The 25,468-nt window shown below is 42.7% G+C and overlaps 1 protein-coding gene across 1 annotated transcript; it reads left to right on the forward strand.

Moving 5' to 3' along the window:
• The first annotated feature begins 3,954 nt into the window (after positions 1 to 3,954).
• On the forward strand, positions 3,955 to 25,468 carry Actg2 (actin gamma 2, smooth muscle). Its single transcript, XM_047522234.1, has 9 exons — positions 3,955 to 4,045; positions 12,724 to 12,885; positions 14,028 to 14,156; positions 17,163 to 17,273; positions 17,546 to 17,630; positions 19,423 to 19,584; positions 20,429 to 20,620; positions 22,111 to 22,292; positions 25,249 to 25,468. Exons 2-9 carry the CDS (start codon positions 12,760 to 12,762, stop codon positions 25,390 to 25,392), a joined length of 1,131 nt encoding a protein of 376 aa, XP_047378190.1. The 5' UTR covers positions 3,955 to 4,045; positions 12,724 to 12,759; the 3' UTR covers positions 25,393 to 25,468.

The raw sequence follows: 25,468 nt of genomic DNA on the forward strand, positions 1-25,468 counted from the left end.
ATGATACATAAAATAATCCAGTTGCAAAAAAACAAATAGCTTATGATTCCATAGATAGGAGGTACTCAGAGTTGTCAGATTCATAGAAACGGAAAATCCAGTGGCAATACCAGGGACTTGGGAAAGGAAATGGGGAAGTATTGTTCAATGGATTTAGAGTTCAGTTTTGGGAAATAAAGATGTTCTGGAGATTGATTCTACAATAATATCAAAATACTTAATACTGTGGAACTGTGCTTATAAAAATAGTTAAGATGGTAAATAATTCCATTTCTTTTGTGTGTGTTTTGCTACAATTAAAGATTTTTTAATTAAAAATATTTCAGGTGGGGCTGCAAATTAGTGCAGCCACTCTGGAAAGCAGTGTGGAGATTCCTTAGAAAACTTGGAATGGAACCACCATTTGACCCAGCTATCCCACTCCTTGGCCTATACCCAAAGGACTTAAAATCAGCATATTACAGAGATACAGCCACATCAATGTTCATAGCTGCTCAGTTCACAATAGCCAGATTGTGGAACCAACCTAGATGTCCTTCAATTGATGAATGGATAAAGAAACTGTGGTATATATATATACAATGGAATATTACTCAGCCATAAAGAATGATAAAATTATGGCATTTGCAGGCAAATGGATGAAACTGGAGAATATCATGCTAAGTGAGATAAGCCAATCTCAAAAAACCAAAGGACGAATGATACCGCTAATAAGTGGATGATGACACATAATGGGGGGGAGGGGTTAGTGTTAGGGTTAGAGTTAGGGTTAGGGAGGGGGGCAAGAATGGAGGAAGGAAGGACTGTATAGAGGGAAAAGAGGGGTGGGAGGGGTTGGGGGGAAGGGGAAAAAATAACAGAATGAATCAAACAACATTACCCTATGTAGGTGTATGATTACACAAATGGTATGCCTTTACTCTATGTACAAACAGAGAAACAACATGTATCCCATTTGTTTACAATAAAAAAAATATTTCAAAGAACTACTTAGCCTTCCTAAGGATCTTATGAAGAACAAACTAAAAGGTTAGACATTTGATTAAACTTTAGTGAGGCAAAATTCACTGGATAATATCGAAAGACAAATGTCAGCCAGGTACCATGGTGTACTCCTGTAATCTCAGCGATTTAGGAAGCTGAGGCAGGAGGATGGCAAGTTTAAGGTCAGCCTAGGCAGTTTAGCAAGGCCCGGTCTCAAATAATTTTGTTTTTGGTACCAAGGATTGAACTCAGGAGCACTCAACCACCGAACCACATCCCCAGCCCTATTTTGTATTTTACTTAGACACAGCATCTCACTGGGTTGCTTAGAGCCTCACTGTTGCTGATGCTGGCTTTGAACTCATGATCCTCCTGCCTCAGCCTCCGGAGCCACTGGGATTACAGGTGTGCACCACCGCGCCTGACTCAAAACAATATATTAAGAAAGGACTTGGGGTGTAGTTCAGTGACAGAGCGCCTCTGCCACCTGGTTTGTCCCCCAAGTTCAGGCAGATACCAGCCCCACTAAGCACTTCCCAAGAGTTTCAGTTTCTTCAGCTCATCCCCCTTTCTGATCCCTGGGTTGTTTAGACCCTGGATCACCCAACTTCCCTGTTATTCCAGGCTTTTTATTGTTTATTAGCAGATTGTACCAACATAGGTGTGAATAGCCACAAGGGTAATGTGTACCCATCTGAACCCTGACCACGGTGCTGAATGATTTGAAGGAGACTGAGCTCAACCCTGACACTGTGAAGGGAAATGACACCCCTTTACATCCCTGCTCAGGTCAAGGGAGACTGGTATCTTGTCCCTGCCCTGTCCTCATCCTTGTCCAGAGAGGGAGACTTAAGGAGAAGGGGGAGTTTATAGCCCTGGTACTTGGTGTCAAACTGCCTGCCTCCAGCAGTCCTGACTAGGACTGAAGGCCTCAGTCCCTGCTTAGACAGCTCACATCTCATTAACCTCCTGCTGTGCAACAGGATCCAGAAATGGAGCCCTCTTCCTCCAGGATCCATTCCCTGGGGAGGCTTTTCTAAGAACTTGAAAGGCTGGGGCCTGGAATTTAGATTTAGACCATTAAGCACTGAGACCAGTGGTCAAAAAATGAGTTAAGTGTTCCTAATGATGACCAGTGTCCCTAATGATGACCAGAGGCCATCAGGTAAAGCCTCCCTAATCCTGCTCTGTTCTCTAGCAGAGAGCACTCCTTATCCACACCTCCCTACCTGAGTTCTCAGCTAATGGGAAAGCCAGACCTGCCCCAGGCCACTACTTAGAAGTCCCTGCACAGAACCAGTAGCCTGTGTGAGCCTCTATCGAAGGACTGTTTTCCTGAATACCTGGCTTTGGGAATGAGGCTTATAAAATACATATGAGTGAGATCCCCATAGTTTCTGATTCATTAGGTCTGAGTAAAGCCAGAGGAATGGCATTTTAGACAAATGCCCATGTCATGTTGGTACTGCATGTTAGTGGCCCCACACTTTGTTAACAACTGGGTTTAAGGATGGAGCAGGGACTGGAGTTGTGGCTCAGTGGTAGAGCCAGTGGTAGTTCCTCCAGCACATGTGAGAATTGAACTAGGTTCAATTCTCAGCACCACATAAAAATGAATAAATAAAATAAAGACATTGTGTCCATCTACAACTAAATTTTTTTTTTTAATTTTTTTAAAAATGAAGATGGAGCAGGGTCAGGAAAGCCAATTGAGAAGCTAAGGAATGCTGGGCATGCTGGTGGTGCACACCTGTAATCCCAACAACTCGGGAGGCTGAGGCAGGAGGATCGTGAATTCAACGCCAGCCTCAGCAACTCAGTGAGATCCTGTCTCTAAATAAAATCTTTAAAAAGGCCTGGGGATGTGGCTCAGTGGTGAGTGCCCCTGAGTTCAATCCCTGGTACAAAAAGAAAAGAAAGAAAGCTGTGGCCCATTTCAGGCCAGACATGTCCAGAGTCTAAAGCAGGAATAGGAGGAGAACACAATGGAAACACACTTCAGGATCACTAAGAAGAGTACCCAGGTGATTGTGGGACATGAAGAAAGAGGCTTCTAGCTTGAGGAAGGATGCAGTGGGAGGTAACCCTGGGAGGCACAGCAGCTTTGTGGGTATGGGAAACTCAATTTAGACAGCTGAGCTTGAAGACCAGAGTTACCTTGATGGAGATCTCCAATAGGCACTTCATGCCCTCATTCTGGATCAGATGTGAGGTGTTGGGACTGTGGGACTGTGGAGTTGGAATTGTTACAGAGCTCAAAGTTGATGTTGGGGGTCCTGAAACAACTCCCCAAGGAGAGTGCACAGTTTAAAAAAGAGGATGAAGAACCACAGAACTCTGGAAGTTTCTGAAGGCTTGTGAGTCTTGTTAGGTATGCCTCAACCCTGAAGTAGGTCCTTTGACCTGTAATTCTCCATATTTTGGGGACTGGTCAAGGTAATCCAGCAAAGAATAGGAGAGAATGAAAGTCCAGGGCAGCAAGCAAATAGGACACATGAGATTCCTTGCCCAGTAAAGATGGTATTTTCTTTTAGTTTGTCTGGGTTTGCATCAGATAGGGCACAACAGTGCCCATTTTGGGGACACTGAAAGAGTTTCCTAGGCAGATCCCAGGGCAGCAGGTAGCAAGCCTGAGGAGGGAGGTGTGGACAGAGGAGGCCCACTGCCATTCTTGGTATGGTTCTCTCTCCAGGAGCAGAGCGGCATCTGGCCTCGCTCTGGGCAGCTTATAAGGCCTGGTGTGAGTTTTGTTTATGCAAGTGCAGCATAAAAGGAACAAAACCAGCACTGGGACTGTTGCTACTTGAATCCTTTTGCATACATTTTTCAAATGATAATTCACTCTACCAACCCCCCCCTCTACAACCCCCCCCCACACCCCTCAAGGCCGATTTATTGAAAAAACCACCTTATATGGTAATATTGCTAACACACCGTCAGCTGGCCTTTTTAGGGACTCTGTTTAAAGAAGATCCGCCTCTGGGGTTTTATATTGCTCTGGTATTTCTGCCAAAGACACAGCAGCCCTCAGTCACTGAGAGAAGGACCTCTCATACCCTCGGTGAGTACCACACGGCTTCTGCAGCCTCTTCCTTTATGGGGCTGCCTAGCCTCCTGGGTGCGGGAGGAGCCTCCAGATTGGCCTGGCTTCCATGACGCTGGCCCAAGTCACACGTCAAGGCCCTTGGTGGCAGTGGCGCTTGCAAGCACATTGCTGCCTGCCAGGAAAAGGCATTTCTGGCCAGGGAGCATCCTGAGGCAGGGGCAGCTTGGAACCGTGCTCCCTGCTCTTAGGCGCCTGCAGTCTCTACTTGCCCGGCTCATCAGATGTCCTTTGTCATGGGTCAGAATGTCTGGGAGGCTGTTTTAGGAAAGCAGATATTTTGCAGTAAAACAGTTTCTTCTCAGGGTATTTGATGGCCCTGGTGTCCACGAGATATCCGTGTTGGGAACAGAAAGTTATTTTCTTCAGTTCTCCTTGGGTCTCTCTACCCTCTGGTTTGTGCTTGGCTGATGTGGAAAATTTTCTCAATCTCTTAAGGTTCTAGGTTCATTGTAGATGAGGAAAAGTCAAGGGTAAGGTAGGGACAAGTGTCCTGTGTCCTTGGTTTTAGGGCTGGAAGTTACTTGGGAACCAGCTAATTCATTCTCCTCTGGTGAGGACACTGAGGTCCCCAGAGGTTAAGCAACTCATCTGAAAATGACCTGTGAAAGCCATGGTGCCCCCAACACACACACACAGACACATGTGCACAGTGAATCAAGAGGAAGTGAGTAGAGAGGCCAGTTCCACGTTTGTGGTCTGAATCCACTAACATCTCTTTTAACAGTTGAGGCAGGCTGGTGTCATGGTGCAGGGCCTTGGAGGCAGATTGGTAACCCAAGTTAGTGAGTGACCTGCTTCCTCACCTATAAAATGGGAGTAATGGTAATAATATCTACTCATGAGCTCTGTCGTGAGGACTAAATGTGTAAAGTGCAGCACTCAGACCAACATGGCCAAGGCCTGGTCTTAAGTCTTCAAACTATAATAATCACCTGGAGGGCTTGTTAAAGCACAGGTTGCCCCACACTTACCCCAGATTCTCATTCACTAGGCTAGGGGTGGGGCTGATGATTTGCATGCCCAAGCAGCTCCTAGGTGATGCTAAGGCTGCTCGTCTGGGACTACACTTTGCATAGAGAGGCTCTGAGCACCCACTTTTACTATCTAAATGTGGGTTTCACTTTGAGACTAGCCTGGGGCTGGAAAGAGGCAGAACCTCCTGTGATGGAGATGGGTGGGTGCTAAAGAATGTACCACAAACGGTGTGATGCTACATGCAAGGCCTAGGAAACTGGGATGGACGTAGGACAACAGGACCTTTCCTTCTTAATTCTACTCACACTTATTGAGCACTTACTATGTGCCAGGCACTGTCTCTAGGAGACAGCATAGGGGATTCTGCAGTCTCTGGGAGAAATGGACAAACAGATAAGAACCAAGGAGTAGCTAAGTGTCTGAAATGGGAAAAGCCCAGGAGGAGCACCTCATTCAAGCTGTTATCAGGGAAAGCTTCCTGGAGGAAGGGGTGTCTGAGCAGGGTCCTGAAGCAGAGCAGTCCTGGTAAAGAAGAAACATAAGTGGCTCAGCCCCACTGACTAGAATGGAAGGCAAGAAGCAGGGAGAGCTAAATTCAGAGGGTGGGATCAGTCAGGGTCAGTTCTTTGGTTTTTGTATGCTAACCTAAAGGATTGAGTAATGAGGTACCATGATGGGTTTTAACCTTAAAGATGACAATAAGAGATTGGTCCTGTGAAGGCCATAGCTCTGGCAGATATGGGACAAGGGGACTGGCATGGGGCAAGAATGCTATAGCAGCATACAGAGGTACTGAGCTGGTGGAGGTAGAATTCAAAAAGACTGGTGATTGATTGTGAGGGAGGAAGACATTGAGGTGTTGGGTATGGGCTCCAGGGTGTGAATTTCTAAGGGTAGTTCCAGAAAGATACTGGAAATAAACAAAGCAATAAGGAGGTATTGGGTTAAGATGCCAGTAGACATGGGTAGTGGTCGTCACTGCAGGTCTGGAGCTCAGGAGAAGGGTCTCGACAGGATCTGAGCTGGGGAACTGAATGGGAGACCCAAATAAGAACCAGAGGAGCAGGTTCCTGAGGGTCAATGTTACCAACCAGAATTGTTTTTTAATTGAATTAATGTATATATGAATGCTGTGAAGATATTCTGACATTAATTAGAGTGCTGCTAGAATTTTCCACTATGACAGCATTTTTCATGAAAGGTTTTCTCTCTGCCTGCTTTTCTGATCAGATGTTTGTCAGTCTGTTTTCTGTCACTATAACAAAATACCTGAGATAATTAACTTAAAAAGAGAAAAGTATTATTTTAGTTCCTGGTTTTGGAGTTTCCAGGCCATGATCATTTGACCCTCTTGCTTTGGTATTGTAGAAAGGTAGCAAATGATGCATGGCAGGAGTGTGTGGCAGAGGAAAACTACTCACTTTAGGACCAAAAGAGAAAAAGAGGCTGGAGCCCACAGTTCCTTTCAAGGGCCTACTCCCAATGACCTAATGACCTCACCCTAGGCCCCACCTTCTAAAGATTCTACTACCTCCCAATATGCCACTCTGGGGACAAAATCTTTAACACATAGACCTTTAGGGGATGATCAACATCCAAACTGTGGGACAAATATTGTTATATTGTGTACATGTATGAATATGTAACAACAAATTCTACCACTATGTACAACTATAATGTACCAATAAAAAATGTGGGGGTTGGAGGGGAGAAATTAGCAACTTATTTTCAAAATAAATCCAAAATATTACATCATATATATATGTCAGAGGCAGGGTAGATAATAATATGTCATTTGAAGCCCTCACCCCAAAATATATACCCAACTATTGCTTGAAATCCCGCTGTCAAGAGACCTTCCTTTGGGGGCCAAAACTTTTCACTAAAATGAAAATGTCTTTTGAAACTGGCTTAAATTTAAACTTTAGTAGTCATCGTTTTGTGAAATGGATTGTGTAATCCCTTCCAATATGACAAGCTCCATCCCAGGAATAATTTTTTAATGGAGCATTATAATTAGACAATATTTGGGCTCATTTTGACAAAATCATACATGCAAGGAGTTTGCTGAGAATAAATTTTGATGGAGAAGAGAGATTAATAAGAATTATTATTTTGTGGCCCTTTACAACAGGGGTTGACACACTCTTTCTGTAGAGGGTCAAATAGTGAGTATTTTCAGGCTTTGTAAGCCTAAAGTTCTGTCTTAACTACTCTCAACTCTGCCATTGTACCAAAAACAGTCATAGATAATATGGAAATGAGTGGGCATTCTTTCGTCCCAATAAAACTTTATTTGTAGACATTGAAATTAAATTATATGTAAAATTCACAGGTCATGGAACAGTGTTCTTCTATTGATTTTTTTTTCCAGCTGTTCAAAAATGTGAAAAAAATTCTGAGCTTGTGGGCTCAGGCCTGTACAAAACACCGGTCTGAGTTTGCCTACCCTGTTTTACAATTTATATAGCACTTTCATTTCCATTAATTCATTTGATCCATCATCTCATGAGATAGATGTTATTATTTCCAGTGCAGGAAATTAGAGGCCAGGGAGGGACACATGGACCAGTGCATGGGGAGGGTGTGCCAGGAGGGAGGATAAAGGCAAAGAAAGAAGATGTGAAAGGAGCTTTGTCGCCAAACTTGTCCCTTCAGAGTGGGGGAGGGGTGGATTGTCACACCTCTGAGTCAGGGTTGGCCAGGAAGATGGGTGAGTGAGCACATTATTTGCACTCATTATGCTTGGGTTTTTGGCCACCTTTGGGGGAAAATAATAAATTAAAGCTGCATTTCTAACTCCATTCGAGCCTCAATGAAGCCCAGATGTAGCGTGTGCTGAAAGAGCCAGAACAATCCGTTCAGCTTCCCTTGAGCACAAAGTGGTTGTGACCCCAGGAAACCACAGTGACTTTGGCTCTGGTTCAGCTGCCATGCTCAAGACTAGCCACAAATTACCAGAAAGCAGCTGAGGAAGGGTTAGAATTTCTCCTGGCAGAGACATTCCAGGAGTCTGACTCCAGGGTAGAGCCTTTCTTCCCGGGGTGGTGTGGGGTCCCACAGAGGCTCGGCTCCAGGCGGCCAGCCCTCACCCTGCCTTCACCACGCTCCCTTCTTCTTTGGTTCTGCAGAAGCAGATTTAAAGCACCTGAAGTGCTGCAGAATGACCCTGTTGACAGTTTTAAGTTGCTTTGTGGCTTGTCTCAGCAGCCGCACTGCCTGGAAACAAAGTCTGAGGCTCTGATTCTTTCTGTGTATGTGAAACATCAAGAGGAAGACAAAAGGGCTTACTGAAAAGCCAGAGGGACTGGAACTATAAATCACACCCGAGAGAGGGACTGAGGGGGCTCTGGAACAAGACAGTCATAGAGGTATAGATTTATCTCCCTGCCGCCTCTGGCTTTGGATGCTGTCTTCCCTTCAAGGTGGACTACCAGTTGGAATTGGCTAGCTGGTGAAGAGAAAACTGTATTTGTGTGGTTTCAAATCAAGTATTCAGAGATCCCAGGAGCAGAGCAGAACAGGTCTGGAAGGGGTCCACCAGGTGAAGGGATTGTCACCCAACATTTACTGAACACCTACTCTGCACTAAACTGTGAATTAGGTGCTGGGGCTATAAATGTCAACCCAGATATGGTGCTGGCAGAGGAGGAACTCAGAGTTTCATGGACAGAAAAGAACACAGACCCTTTTGTTTTAGGGCTTTTGCTGCCAACTGCTCTAGAGAAATAGGCAGGCAGAAGCAAAACACCAAACATGGAGAAGTTAGGAAGGTTTCACAAAGCAGCATGGACGCTCAGGCTTCAGACCTGCCCTGGGGTGATGCCAGGCGTGGGAGGTCCCGGACAAATTCTTTAACTTCTCTGAGATGTGGTTTCCAAGTCTATGAAATGGGATTTAAAATCGCTTCTCGCAGGGGCGTTGTGAGGATTAAAGAGATGATGCTGTATACATGATGCATCCCACATTTCATAAACTTGAAACACTGAACACACTGTGGTGTCTCACCTAACAAAGCAACTTGCACCTTTTCTATTGCATTAAATATTTTGCTATTATATATAGGTTTCTGGTAATTAGCTAATAAACCCATTTACTTATTCAGTAACTGTTTTCAATATTGGGTTGTTTCCAATTTTGACCATTTCAAAAAAAAGCTGTGATAAAGAAACACGTGACTGTTTCATAAGAATGGATTTTTAGAAGAGCTTTTTGTCAAACCAGAATGCATATAGTTTTTAAGGGTTTTAGTAAGTAGTTTTAAATTCCCCATCAGAAAAGCAGGACAATGTGACCCTCACTAGCAGTGACTATGAACCCACTTCTCCATACCCTGACCAGCAAGTGTGGGCCCGAAAACTGGACACAGGGTGGGAGAAATATAGTTCAGCGGTAGAGTACTTGCCTAAGCCCGTGCAAGGCCCTGGGTTCCTCAGCAATGTTAAAACGATCAATCTGTCATCCTGGCCATAGCACAGTGCTGACATTGCACAAGACACCAGGTGCTCACAGGTGCTGAACAAGAGCTTTCATAATTTTGGTCACTGAGACCCACAAGTAGAACCTCTTACTCATCCCACTGCATTTAATCTTTGATTCAACTCATTTTCTCTGACTTTTTGGATCTTCTTGGATTCTGAGTCTTTCATTCAAATTACTTAATATTACTCTCTCCCCTAGTTCTGTTTTAAAATCTAGACTAGAAATTTGATCAGCCTGTACTCTGTTTCATTTATAAAAATGTCACGTGAGGAAAGACTTAGAGTGAAGCCCTTAGGCATGTTGCCACCTCCAGATTGACATCTACCATTAATTAACACCTTTCAGTGCCAGAAACTCAGCCAGGTGTAAATATGCCTAATGGTCGTATTGCTTAGCCACATGGCTTTATCATAGGGAAATCCTCTTCTGGGCCTCGTGGATTTAAAGACATGAGACTGAGCTGGAGCTGGTCATTGGGGGGCTCTGAGGACCAACAGAGACAGAAGAAAAGCAGATTTTAAAAGGCCTCTCTCCTATTGGTAGTCCTGCTTTAAACATAATTTTCATCTTAAAATTACTCTAATAAGCTTTTGCTCCATCTCTCCTTAGCCTTCCTAGCCTTGTGTTCACAGGGCTGTGACTCTCTCTCCTCTCTGTTTTGGCCATGGTCTTCACCATCCAGTTCCAACATAAGGCCATTTGGGGCACCTCTCTCTTCCCCTCCCCAGCAGAGCCACCTATGGTCACACGTTCCAAGTGATGCTTCTGCAGCCTTCTTCCTTCACAGGCACATTCTCTTTTCTTGCTTTGTGGGTCCCCTTTTCTCTGGACTTCTGAAAGGCTGCCTCCCCACCTTCTCTCCTGGGGTCTTTCCCATTCCACTGCACCCTACCCGTGTCCCAGCTAGAAGGCCATCTGCTCACTGCCCCCTGAGGTTCTGTTGCTTCTTGTTAATCACCAAGTGCCAGGAATTTGTCAGATGCTGTCTTTAATCAAAAAAGGAAGGAAGGGAGGAAGGAATGGAAGCAGACAGGACAGAAGGAAGGCAGGAAGGAAGACAGGAAGACAGGAAGACTATCTCTGATGTTGGAAAAATCCTCATCAATTCACATCTTCCTGATTTAGCCCTCAGCATGGAGGAGGAAATTGTTTCCTCCATCTGTCGAGGCAGCAGACAGGGAGACCCATTATGAAGTTCCTTCCCTCCCTCTCTCTCCCCATCCTCTTCAAGGTGCTTCCATCCTTAGGACTGTACCCTTCACAGATAACTACTTCTTCTTTCTTTAATAATATATTATTGATTTCTGTTTATATAAACTATATGTGAATGTAGTCTCCTTATAAAAAGTTAAACAATGACAGATAAAACCCAGCACCTCCTCTCCCGGTTCCCTTCCCCACCACTCAGAGGCAATCACAATGAGCCTTTCAGAATTTTTGCTATATATTTATCTCCACAAGGAGGAAATCATGGAAAATACATAATGTTTTTGTAGTTTAAAAAGAAATCACATAGCCAGATACAGTGGCACATGCCTGCAATCCCAGCAACTTGGGAGGTTGAGGCAGGAAGATGACGAGTTCAAAGCCAGCCTTAGCAATTTAGCAAAACACTGTGTCAAAATAAAATATATAAAAGGGCTGGGAAAGTGACTCAGTGGTTAAGTGCCCTTAGCTTCAATTTCTGGTACAAAAAAAAAAAATTTTTTTTGCAATTGGCTTTTTAGCAAGAATGGTTTAAAAATCTACCCACGTTAGCCCATACAGATCTGCCTTTCTTTTCCTAACTACAATATAGTATCCCATTATTTGAATATTTGGGTGGTTCCAAAATGTGCATTTCATGTTTCCCTAATTTAAAAGTACCAGCTTTCATACACTTTTGCAAACACTTATCACAAAACTTTGAATCATAGGCCGGTCTCAGTGACACATGCCTGTAATCCCAGCGGCTTGGGAGGCTGAGGCAGGAGGATCGAGAGTTCAAAGCCAGCCTCAGCGAAGTGAGGTGCTAAGCTACTTAATGAGACCGTCTTTAAAATTAAACAACTCAGTGGTCAAGTGCAACTGAGTTCAATCCCTAGTACCAAAACAAACAAACAAACAAAAAAGAAACTTTGAATCTTAACATGATAAAAAAAAAAAAAACTTTGAATCTTAACAATATGATGGGTGGAAGATCTTCTGTAATTTGCATTCTTCTTGTAAGTAGAGAGGCCGATGCATCTTTTGTTGCATATTTGCATTTCCTTTTCTTTCAGTTATCTGTTCACTCTTTATTTTTTGTTTTTAGCTATTACTTTCTTGTCGATTATAGGAGTTATTTGTATATTATAAATAATAACCATTTGTTAGGTATATTGAAAGTTCTTCAACTCTTTCTAAACTTCAAGTCTTTTTAGGTGATTCACTCCATTAAATGAAAGCTTTGTAGTCATTTCTTTTTTCTGTTTAACATTTTTTTAGTTGTTGATGGACCTTTAGTTATTTATATGCAGTGCTGAGAATCGAACCCAGTGCCTCGCACATGCTAGGCGAGTGCTCAACCACTGAGCCACAACCCCTTTGTAGTCATTTCAAATCTTTAAAAGGAGATATGTTACTTTGGCGGGACTACCATAACAAAGTACACAGACTGAAGACTTGAACAACAGAAATTAATTTTCTCATAGTTCTGGAGACTAGATATCTGGATCAAGGTCAAGGTGTTGGCAGGTTTGGATCCTTCTGAGACCTGTCTCCTTGACTTGCAGATGACTGTCTTCTTGCCCTGTCTTCATATGGTCCACCCTCTGCATGACCCTGTGTCCTAATTTTTTCTTCTTATAAGGATATCCTTTCTATGGGAGTAGTCATATTGGACACCAGTCATGTTAGATTAATGACCTCATTTCCATTTAATGACCTTTTTTAAAGACCCTATCTCCAAATACGGTCACATTCTGAGGTATTGGGGGTTAGGACTTTAACATAGGAATTGGAGAAGGGACACAAATCAATCCATAACAGCAGGGTAGAGGGAAGAAGCCCAACTGCCAGAGAGTGGGAGGCCAAGTCCACACCTGTCCTTCCCGGAACTGGACCCTGGTTGCAGGTGACATAGATCACAAAACCAAGAAGATATTTACAATATGATTTGACACACATGACTGGTTCTCTTCTCCTACAACTCCAAGGTGCTCCAGGCTCCAGTTCACTCGGTTACACTCACCATGTGTGAAGAAGAGACCACTGCGCTTGTGTGTGACAATGGTTCTGGCCTGTGCAAGGCAGGCTTTGCAGGAGATGATGCCCCCCGGGCTGTCTTCCCTTCCATCGTGGGCCGCCCTCGCCACCAGGTGCGTGCTCATTTGGATCCAAAACTTTGAACCACTAGGAACCACACTGTGGAAACTTTGTTGAGGAGTGTGTGTGTATGTGTGTGTGTGTGTGTGTGTGTGTGTGTGTGTGTATACACACATGCATGCTGGGGTGGGGTGGGAAGCTGTTTTCTGACTAAATGATACAGCAGGATTCTTTAAATAGAAATATCCCAGGCCAAAACCAATATCTATCAGACTTACCATGATGTATTATGTCTGGTTTAATTTTTTGGGAGTTGCTAGGTTTGGAGGAATTAAGATACATGCAATTAAATAAGCCACTTGCTTTTTTTAAAAAAAATTCTATTTGCTATTTTTAGTTATACAGGACTGTAAAATTTTATATTTTTACATTTTATAGACATGGAGAATAACTTTCCATTTTTTGGTTGTACATGATGTAGAGTTATACTGGTTGTGTATTCATATAAGAACAGAGTTATGTCCGATTCATTCTACTGTCTTTCTTATTTCCATCTGAGTCAGCGTATCAGAGAGAACGTTTGGCCTTTGGTTTCTTGGACTGGCCTCTTTTAAGAAATTTGCATTTCATGACGATGCACACACAATTAACTTGATCATGGGCTGTGAGGGAGGCAAAATATTTTACCAAGGGGGAATAATAGGGGGAGAGGTTAAGTCTGAACAGAGGAACCTGGCAAAGGAAAGGTTTCATAGAAAAAGGAGTACTGAAGGCTCAGGAGGATTCCAGCAAATAGAAAGGAAAGCACAAGCAAGATGCGGAGGTGTGCCCAGGATCCCTAAGGAGAGCAAGTACGTGTGTGTGTGTGTGTGTGTGTGTGTGTGTGTGTGTGTGAGGTGGGTGGGGGAGAAGAAGGAGGAAAAATGTACGGATGGATATTATTTTATCTTTTAAAAAATGACATTGTCTTAGGAGAGAGAAGAAAAGTCAGCCACAGGAAATCATTTACCTCCTCTTCCTGACACCTCCACACTCACCTGTGTCTACCCACCTTACCCTCTGTTGTCCTGTATCTGGGGGGGAAATGGCTCTTTTTCTCATTCTCTTCCTTCTTCAGAGTCAGTTCAGCTCCTGAATTCCTCCGTGTTAAGCGTTCTGCCACTTCACTTCTCTTTCCTTGTCTTTTGTGTTGCAGGGTGTGATGGTAGGAATGGGCCAGAAAGACAGCTATGTGGGGGATGAGGCTCAGAGCAAGCGAGGGATCCTGACTCTCAAGTACCCCATTGAACATGGCATCATCACCAACTGGGATGACATGGAGAAGGTATCTGGACCACCCCACAACTCCCCTGTGTTGATTTTAACAATGATACATCATCATGACCCTCATATCCCACAGCCCACTGTGCCTTCTCAACTCTTCCTTGAAAATGTTTCTCATATCCTTCTCTCCTTCCTTTCCATCCCCTATGATAAATTCTCCAACCTAGACTGTCAGCCTTTCTCCCTGGACTACTGTAATGGTGTCCCACTGCTTTCTTTTTTCCTGTCCTCACTCACCCTATTCTCCACCCTGCTGCAAAGTTCCTCTTTCTAGAAATGCCATTCACATCTTCTAGAATCTTCAGTAGCTCTTCATTAACAACAGTAGGTTCCAAACTTCCTGTCAGGGCATCTGAGGACCAGCCACATCTACCTTCCAGCTTCCTCCTTTCACTCAACATTTGCTCTGGCCAGCGTTCACCCTTATTTAAAATGCTAGTGCTACTGGGTGCAAGGGCGCACACCTGTAATCTCAGTGACTGGGGCTGCAGCCAGGGGTGGTAAGGCAGGAGGAACGCAGGTTCAAGGCCAGTCTTAGCAACTTAGTGAGACCTTAAGCAATTTAGCAAGACCCTGTCTCAAAATTAAAAATAGAAAAGTCTGGGAATGTGGCTCAGTTATCACTGAGTTATCAAGCATCCCTGAGTTCAATTCCTGGTACCGAAAATAAAATAAAATAAAATGCTGGTGCTGCCTCCAAGATACAAATAACCCTCTCTTCTTTTTATTTTCTCCCTTTTGATTTCAGATAGGTGAATTGATGCTATATTACTATGATGATTCTTTAATGAAAATCTTAAGTAGGACTCTAGGGTTTTCTAGAAGTTCTTCTATGTAAGAAAATGTGAAGGAAGGGCATTTTTAAAATGCTAACATTTGTGAAAAACAAAATCATGTGTGTAAAATGCTTACAGAGCCTTTCTAATACTCTCTCTTTGGGAAAGGGGTACTACAGATTTAACCCAGGGGCAATTTACCACTGAGTCACATCCCTAGCCCTTTTTATTTTTTATTTTGAGACAGTCTCACTAAGTTGCAAGGGCCTTGCTAAGTTACTGAGGCTGGCCTTTAACTTGTGATCCTCCTGCCTCAGGCTTCGGAGCTACTGGGATTACAGGTATGCACCACTGTGCCTGGCTCTAATATTTCTTCAATCCACTGACAGTTGTGTAAGAGTCTTTTTTTCTAAGATGGCTGTCCTTTGAAAGGTAACAGAGAACTTATTGAGCAGACTGCAACTGGGAATAAAGAATATTTAGTTGAAATCTATAATTCTCTAAATCCTAGATTCAGTTGCTCTGGATGTGAGATAAGCACATAAAATGCAATAGCTTTCCCATTACAGTCTAGTGGATGATATCACAGACACTGGTGTCATCAGATAGACCTGGATGCAAATTCCACTAAGCCTTAGTTTTCTCATTGATAAGTAAAGATAAAAATATTTCCTTCATTAGGTTGCTTTGGAGATTGAATTAAATTAATATTTAGTATAATCCCAGAACATGGATTAGCACTAAAGAGAAAATGGCATTCGTTATTCATATATATCTCACAGTATCTAACTTGAAAACATAAGAAATAAAATATTTTTTCATAGTAGTGACAATGTGTGAACCTTTCAAAGAAACCTCTAAGATAGTAATGATATGTTCCTTAAAAGGAAAACTGAATAGAGTAAGGCTGCCAGGTTTCCCCCAAATAATTTATACATTCATTGCCATTCCAAGAAAAATTATGCAAAATAGTCATAAAGTATGATTAGAGAAATAAATGGGAAAAATTATGAGAACAAAAGGAGTAAGAAAAAGAGACTGGCCATATCCAAATTCTAAAACATAATATGAGTTGTAAAAATTAAAACAATTTGATGCCAGCACAAAGGTAAAAAGGAATTATATGATACATGAAACTTCCTACACTAGAGGAGGAAAAAAAGACCATTCAGCGAATTACTCTGGGACAACTCATTAGTTATTTGAGGGGCTGAAGTATCTTATCTCATACCATTTAACCAACTGTATACCAACTGAAAAGAAAAGTTAAATATAAAAATTCAAAGAGTAGCTGGGCATGGTGGTGCATGCCTGTAGTCCCAGAGGCTGGGAAGGCTGAGGAAAGAAGATAACAAGTTCAAGACCAGCCTCAGCAACTTGGTGAGACTCTGTCTCAAAATAAAAAAAGCGCTGGGGAATGTGGTCAGTGGTCAAGCACCCCTAGGTTCAATCCCTAGTAATAAAAAGAAAAATAAATAATTCAAAGATTTTAAAAAGTAAATGTGCATGTTTAATTGATTTTCTGGTGAAAGTATTCATAGAGCAAAGACAAATTTGACTTCTTAAAAATCATACCTTCTAGTATATCAAAAAAATCAAAAGTCAAATGTCAAATTGTTAAAAAAAAAAAAAAAAAAGGATGTGAACAGGGTTAAGGTAAACAGAAAGGGATGTTGAAGCACCCAAGTACCAGCAACAATGGGAGCTCTCACACCCCTAGGTCTGAAGACACAAGGTGGGGAAGGGCAGTGTCACTGGAGCCCAGTGAGAGCTGAAGTCCTGGAAAAGGAGCCACCCACCAGTTCATGGAGAACATCACCATTGCCAGGAGAAATACCCTGACCACTTTCTCTCCTCCCACTCTCTAATTCTCTTACTAGTATCTTCCAGTGGCCAAACACAGAATTCAGAAAGAAAGAACAATGTGCCCAGGTCCCCTAAGGCACAAAGCATAGGAGATAAAAGAGAACAGGGAAGAAGAAAGAAAGTCAAATGGAAACAATCAACACACAGAGTATGTTGGCTCCAGGTCTGGCCTGCCTGGGGCCCTGTTGAGAAAGAATATGCCCTCTAAATGTCAATTAGAAATCCTAAAGCTGACCATTCTCCTCTCCAGATCTAGCCCCATCCTGTGCAACATTGGGCCATACTCCCCTAGCATAGGCATGTCCATCAGAATTTTCCAGCCTGCTGGGAGCCTGCTAGACTAATCTGGCTTCTGTCTCAACCAGATCTGGCACCACTCCTTCTACAATGAGCTACGGGTAGCACCAGAAGAGCACCCCACCCTGCTCACGGAGGCCCCACTAAACCCCAAGGCCAACAGGGAGAAGATGACCCAGGTAAGAGTGGGTAAGACTTGAGCTCTGGCACAAGAGTGCAACTCGGATGCTGAAATCAGATACTTTCTCCCCTTCATACATCAATGCAACAGAATGCTTTGAAGGCCTTCTGTATGTGTTGCCCAGGGCAGGCCGTATAGGAAGTGGGAATAGTATGAAGAAGTACCAAATTGGCATAGTTCCTGTCCTTAATAAGATTAAGAATCATTCTGTAGGCCAAAAGGTGCTGTGATTTTTGCCAGATAGTCCTTTATTCTTCACTGTCCTTTCAGATCATGTTTGAAACCTTCAACGTTCCTGCCATGTATGTCGCCATTCAAGCTGTACTCTCCCTCTATGCCTCTGGCCGCACCACAGGTAAGTAGCCCTGTAATTTATTTCTTTCTGATTTCAGGGGAAGTAGGGGCAAGCTGACCTCCTGCAGAGGATCCTGCTTGGAACAATCAAAGGGACAGGCAAAGTCCAGAAGAAAATTATGCTTAGAGATAACAGATGTGAAGGCCCATGGGGAATGCTGGGTATGAGCTTACTCCACAGAGTTGGAAAGAATTTACATGAACAAAGCATAACTAGCACACACATTCAGTGAGGGCTGATCCTTACAGTAGCATTCCAGGAACTTATACACACATTCCATGACACTGGAATGTCATGTTCTACCTCATAAAGCAGCAACAGTAGAAACTGTGATGATAGATGTACACATATGTGACCTTGCTGTGGAAGAATGCTCAGGAAACACAGAACCTCAACAACAAAGCGATCCTTAATAGCGACTTAACAGCTTTCATCAATACCATTCAAACATTTGTTTATCATGTATTCATTCATTTATCCATTCACTCATCTATCAAATATCTCCCATTACTCTCTAGAATGTGCCAAATTGTGTACCAGGCCATGGGCATACACGACAAATAAGACAGATCGTGCCATTGTGGGGCTAACAGTTTAATGGGGGAGTTATAAAAGTAAAAGATCATTTCACTGCAGGTAATAAGGACAGCAAGGAGGAAATACATAGCACACACAGTTTTGTGTTCTGAACTTTGCACTTGATTTTATGATATAAGCATTATGTTTACTGAACACATGGTAGTCATGGAATGATAGTTCCATTATTTATTTATTTAGTCACTTCTCTTTTGCTAGACCTTTTGATTTTCTCTAGTTTTTATTATAAAATTTGTCATAATAAGAATTTGTATGCAAGAGTAAATTACCAGTTCTGAACATTTATTTTGCATCTAACCCTTGTTGAACCGTCTTATGATGGTCTAATGGTTTCTTAATTGGCATATTTAGTCTCCTAAACATAAAACCATGTCATATGCAAATAATGACAATTCTGTTTCTTTTTGGTAATAATATTTGTATTTACATTTTCTGTCTTAGTACATTGGCTAGAACATCCAGGACGATATTAAAAAATAATGGTGACCAACAAAAAATATGGAAAGAAAGAAAAATAAAACATCATACTAAGTGAAAAATGAAATAAAATGTTTTTTAAATGTTGATACAGCAGTGTTTCTGCATCAATTACAATATGACTATTGGTTCAAGAGGAATTTCTTATGTAAAGAAATCTTACTTCCTTTCATGGTTTAATAAAAGTTTCATTAATAGAGAACGTTAACCTCTTTCAGATTGACTGGTTTACATAGCTCCTTCCAGATTTAACATTCTGATTGTAGGTGCATATATATATTAGTGCATGTGTATATATATATATATATATATATATATATATATATATATATCTAGGTGCATATATATATATACATATATATATATATATATATTTAACTCCTGAAGGATGTCCACTCTCACTTCAAGAACATGTAGCATAGATTTAATGCAAATCAACAAGTGTGCATTATCATGAATATATTTCAAAGAATCTAAGAAAAGAAGACATATCACTTGCCTTCCAGAAGTCTATAGTCTCATTTGGGAGAAAAAAAATGATACACACACACACACACACACACACACAAATATGACTGATGATTCTAATGGTGGGTGAGTTTTCTTAATTACTAAAGGAAAATATGGTAGCTAGAGATCATTTAATAACAGATCTCAGAAAAAAATAGATGAAAGACAAGAATGAGGTTTTCATTGGCACCATCCTCTCTGTCCACAGGCATTGTCCTAGATTCAGGGGATGGCGTCACCCACAATGTCCCCATCTATGAAGGCTATGCCCTACCCCATGCCATCATGCGCCTTGACCTGGCTGGCCGCGATCTCACAGACTACCTCATGAAGATTCTCACAGAGAGAGGCTATTCCTTTGTGACCACAGGTATCCAGGCCCTTTCCTGATTTTGACTTGAACTGAGAACCAAATCTGGTTTGGACTGCAGGTACTTAGGATGGAGAAGAATTCTACGGTCCAGTGTCCTCTAGTTCTCTTGGGGTAGACTAGCCCTAAGCTGGGGCTGTGCCTCTGGTCAAGACCTGATAATCAAGGCAGGCTTGTTAAAGGAGAAAGATTCCTAATAAAGACACACTGGGCTTGGGCCCAGTTACTCTGAGAGTCACTCAGTTGACCCCTCCATTACACCTCTTCCAGCATTCCCTCCTTTAGCAGGGACCTGCTGCCTCTGTCTGTGTCACACTAGGACCTGTGGTTTTGACAGGGCTGAATGGTAGTGAAGATATGGTGGTGCCTTTCATTACCTAGGGGTGCTGTGGTTTGTCTGAAGAAAAATGTAATTAAAGAGATTTGAGTTTCTAAGAAGAGGGCATCACAGGGCCCTACTGAGAAAAGTGAGTTTTTAGGTAGGGAGCTTAAGATTCAGTAAGATCACAAAGTGTAAGTCTGAGTCTAGATTGGAAGTGTGCCCTGTAGGGCCCTCAGGAAGGCCATGGCTTTATCAGGACAGTGACGAGAACCAGGGGGAAATCCTATGTAAAGTGTTTCTTGGGAATCAAGCTTCTGAAGTCCCACTTTAGACAACGTGGGCAATTTTACACGGAATGAAGAGATGGTTAACCTTCTTGGCGGGGGGGGGGGGTGGTAATTCTAGCATCATCCTAAGACTGAATCCAAAGTAGACATAAGGAGGTTTTCAAGGCGATCACACAGTGGCACAACCAAACTAGAAGATCAGAGTATTCACTTTCTGTCATTCTGTTCTTCCCAGCTGAACGAGAAATTGTGAGAGATATCAAGGAGAAACTGTGCTATGTGGCCCTGGATTTTGAGAATGAGATGGCCACAGCAGCCTCATCTTCCTCCCTGGAGAAGAGCTATGAGCTGCCAGATGGGCAGGTCATCACCATTGGCAATGAGCGCTTCCGCTGCCCTGAGACCCTCTTCCAGCCTTCCTTCATTGGTGAGGTGCTGCCTGCAGAACCTGCTCACTGATCTAGAGGGCATGGTGGAGGGGTTCAGGTGGAGGGTAGGTGAGGTATGGAAAGAGAAATACCAGAAGTCACGGACAGTTTGTTTGTTATTTCTACATATTTTTCCAGGAAGGATCAAAACTATATAAACAAACAACTAGATAAAATCTAATTTTAAGTAAAAGGGCAAGGAAATCAAGATGAAGGAAAAGCAGGTTAGAGAATATAACATGGAACTAAGAATGAGATTAATACACTGCAAATACCAGGATACTTTTCCAACCACTTTTCAGGTCATTGGAACATATCTACGGTAGGAAAGAGGGTAGGTTTGGGGATCAGACTTGGTTTTAAGTCCCAACTCTGTGCCTCCAAATCCTGTCACCTTGGACCTAACTACCTTCTTCAAAGTCCAGTTTTCTCATGTATAAATTGTAAATAATTATAGAACCTACCAGATGGTATTAAGACAAGATTTATAGAATAATATTTAATGCAAGGACAATTACTTTCCTTAGGGTTGTATAAGAGGACGGTAGGGAAGGCTGCTCATGGGTAGGAGGTTTCTTTGTGGAGCATTAAAAATGAAATTGGAAACAACATGTATCCCATTTGTTTACAATAATAAAAAAAATAAATAAAATAAAATTTAAAAAAATGAAATTGGAGAATATCATGCTAAGTGAGATAAGCCAATAAAAAACCAAAGGACGAATGATCTCGCTGATAAGCGGATGATGACACATAATGGGGGGAAGGGGTTAGTGTTAGGGTTAGGGTTAGGTTTAGGGTTAGGGTTAGGGAGGGTGGCAAGAATGGAGGAAGGAAGGACTGTATAGAGGGAAAAGAGGGGTGGGAGGGGTGGGGAGAAGGGAAAAAATAACAGAATGAATCAAACAACATTACCCTATGTAAATTTATGATTACACAAATGGTATGCCTTTACTCCATGTACAAACAGAGAAACAGCATGTATCCCATTTGTTTACAATAAAAAAAAGTGTCCTCCAAAGGGCACATTAAATTTTATTTAATTTTAATCAAATTAAAATTTGATTGTGATGGTTTCACAGCTCTGTGAATATACTACAAACTACTGAACAATATCTTTTTTCCACCTTTTTATTGGTGCATTATAGTCGTACGTATTGATGGGTTTTATTGTGAACCATAGACTATAAAAAGAAAAAGCTCATGCTATGTGAATTTATCCCAGTAAAGCTGTTAAAAAAAAAAAAAGAAAAGATGGTATGTAAGAGGAAATGTCCCTTTAGAAATATGTCTTGGTCAACAGTGTGAAAGATCAGTCAAAACAGGGGGAGCTAAAAGCAGGGTCAAGACCAATTGGGGGTCTGATCTTATAATCCAGGTGGGAAGTTGATTAAGGATCTGAACTAGGGTAGTTGTAAAAGCAGCAGAAGGATCATATGAGGAGCTGGAACTGTATTTATGAAACAATGGGTGTTGTGATCTCCACTAGGAATGGAGTCTGCCGGAATTCATGAGACAACCTACAATTCCATCATGAAGTGTGATATTGACATCCGTAAAGATTTGTATGCCAACAATGTCCTCTCTGGGGGCACTACCATGTACCCTGGCATAGCTGACAGGATGCAGAAGGAGATCACAGCCCTGGCCCCCAGTACCATGAAGATCAAGGTGGGTCTTGCTCTAGATACCTTTTCCTGTTCTTTGCACAGAGACTGCCTACCTGGGATGTGTTGCCAGGCACAGGAACCTGGTGGTCTCTTAGGTTCAGTATCAGCCTCATCTGGAGCAAATTAGCGGATTATGTTTCTTGAGCCCTAATGGGCTCGAGATGTGTTTAGCATGGTTAAACTCTTGTCACATGGACATCATACAAGAAGAAACTGAAAGAATTTGAGATAAAGAGAATATTGAGCCAGGTGTGGTGGTGCACAGCTGTAATCCTACCAACTCAGGAGGCTGAGGCAAGAAGATCACAAGTTTAAAGTCAGCCTCGGCAAATTAGTGAGACCCTCAGCAACTTAGTGAGACTGTCTCAAAATAAAAAATAAGAAGGAACTGGAGACATAACTCAGTGGTAAAGTACCCCTGGATTCAATCCCCAGTGCCAAGAAAATAAAAAAACAACCAAACAAAAAAGAATATTGTGTTGGTTGAGGAAGAAGTCAAAAGGAGGGAAATAGAAGGAGAGGAAAAAAAGAGACAAGGCTAAAATGTCTTTAAAGCTTTAAAGGATTTGGATGTTACCCAAAGGAGATCGAAATCCAAAGAGGGAATGGTTGACCATGAGCCAGCTGCCATGACAAACTCACAGGGACATTCTGGTTTCTTGGCTAGGCTGCTCTCATCCACTGTGCATCCTGGTTCTGGCTTTCCACATTGCTTCTCCCTAGGGTGCATTTCTAATTCCCGGGCCTCAATAGGATGGGAGTCCACCTGTTTACCACTTCTCCCTTGCCTCTGGTCTCCAAGCAATCATACCCACCTTCCCAGGGCTTATAGGAACTTTCATGCTAACAGGTTTAGAGTAAGAGTTGGGAATAGAAAGAAATTGCTGGAAAGTTTTAGTCTCAAAATAAAACTGCTCTTGGGGGAGTAGGCCTAATGTAAGATGTGTACTCTGTCAGAATTCCAAGAATCTTCCTCAGAAAAGAAGGCTGCCCTGGGCCTTCCCCTACCAGGTGTTCATCACAGGGTAACAGACCGAGGTCACCAGAATGCTGGCAAGAACTACAGGCTCTTCTCACCCAGAACTGCATGAGCAATGTACTTTCTGAGACCTGCCACATGGAGGGCACCATGCCAGGATGCCACATGTAGTCTCACCCCAGATTCTGTTCAATGGGTCTGAGGTGCCCCATTCACCTACATTGATAAACAGTCACCAGTGATAGGACGTTTCCCAATTCATCAGCCACCACCCTGACCTGGCCTTCACAGAGTTTAGGATCTAATTTAAAGACAAGACCAATACAAGTTCAACCTAAATAAGACAACAAAAAAGGCGGGAGGAGGGCTCTACAGACAGGGGAAAGAGAGTAAGCAGAGGTGCCCTGGGGCATGTGACCTGGTACAAATATCCTAACCAAGTTGGACAACAGGATTATGGAGAGGAATCAGGAGAGAGGAGGCAAACCTATAGGACACAAGGGAAGAGAGTTAGGGGGAGAATGGAGCTGAGATTTAAGATCATCAGCCTTAGACAAGCCAGTTTTCTCAGAGCCAGAACTGCCCGGCAATAAAACTGGTTACCTTATTAGTGACTGTGCATTACTAGTTTTTGAGATATCTGTTGAAGGAGCATCTGGGTAACCTTTGTCTGTCTGAGTTCTAAAGATCCTTCTTGTTCTTCAGTTCCATGATCTCTGCAATATAGGAAAAATGTAGAGAGATTCTAAGGAGAAAAAAAAAATCAGTTGTGCTGATTTGCTTCAGCACTGAATTCTTGACCCTTCAAAAACTAGGAAATTAATTAAATGGTCATAGTCCTTCTAGATCCATGTGTAGGTGTTCGAAATTGTTTGACATGGTGACCAATTTCAAAAGGCTAAGTTCAGGATGCCTAGTGGAAAGGACGAACGATGTATGCATAAATTTGGGAAGTGCTCAGAGATAAGTGGCTGTTGATGGCTGGATGCAGTGGTGCACACCTGTAATCGCAGTGACTTGGGAGGTTGAGGCAGGAGCATCACAAGTTCAAGGCCAGCCTGAGCAACTTAGAGAGACCCTGTCTCAAAATAAAAAATAAAAAGGGCTGGGGATATAGCTCAGTGGTAAAATGCCCCTGGATTTAATTCTCAGTAGCAGGAACAGCAGTATTAGTAGTAGCTGAAGAAGGAGGAGGAGAAGAAGGAGGAGGAGACAAATGAAGCTCAAAACAGGGTCTGGAAAGACAGGCTTAGACTCAGGAACAGAGGCAGGCCAGCCCCACCTGATTATGCATCCAAACTCCAGGCCAGAACAGAATAGGGTTCCCCCTATAGATATTGGTATTGGTCAGTTATTGCTGAGTAACAAACAACTATGAAATCTTGGGTACAGAAAACATGAAGCATCTATTGCTCATGCATCTGCAGGTCTGCAGATCAAGGTCAGGCTTGGCCAGGCAGTCTGCAGGCCCAGCCATCTCAGGTCAAGTCTGCATCTCTCACTATGGGGCCCAGGTTGGAGGACCAGCAGCTCCTCAAGGAAAGCTCTTTCATGAACATGGCAGAGACAAAGGAAAGTATGCCCAACCACACAGCACATTTATTTCAACATGAGTTTGTGTCATGGTTGCTAACCTCCCATTGGACAAGATGAACACCTGGTCCAGCCAAAGCCACAGGATAGAGCAAGAATTTTTCCCATGAGGATGAGAGGAGGGGTAGGGGAGTGGAAAAATCTAGTCTACCACAATGTTTATCCTGTTCATTTCTGATCATGGAGGCTACCCTTTCCTAGGGCAGTCTGGAAGCATGGTGAGAAGATTTCTAGTCCTCCTTGCCTGTTTTTTTTTTTTTTTTGTTGTTGTTGTTTTTTTGACTGGGGTGTGGAGTGGGGGAACTACAGGTATGTGTCACCATGCCCAACTTCCTTGCCTGTGCTCTTGGGGGCTGATCATGATTCAAACATTTACTCTTCACAGATTATTGCTCCCCCTGAAAGGAAGTACTCGGTCTGGATCGGAGGCTCCATCCTGGCCTCTCTCTCCACCTTCCAGCAGATGTGGATCAGCAAGCCCGAGTATGATGAAGCAGGACCCTCCATTGTCCACAGGAAGTGCTTCTAAAGTCACAACTGGTTCTCTGAGGATTCTCTTGAGACTGCTGTTACCAGTCATGAAACATTAAAACCTGCAAACCTTA

The sequence above is a fragment of the Sciurus carolinensis genome, chromosome 13, assembly GCF_902686445.1.
Source record: "Sciurus carolinensis chromosome 13, mSciCar1.2, whole genome shotgun sequence".
Classification (NCBI taxonomy): Eukaryota; Metazoa; Chordata; class Mammalia; order Rodentia; family Sciuridae; genus Sciurus; species Sciurus carolinensis.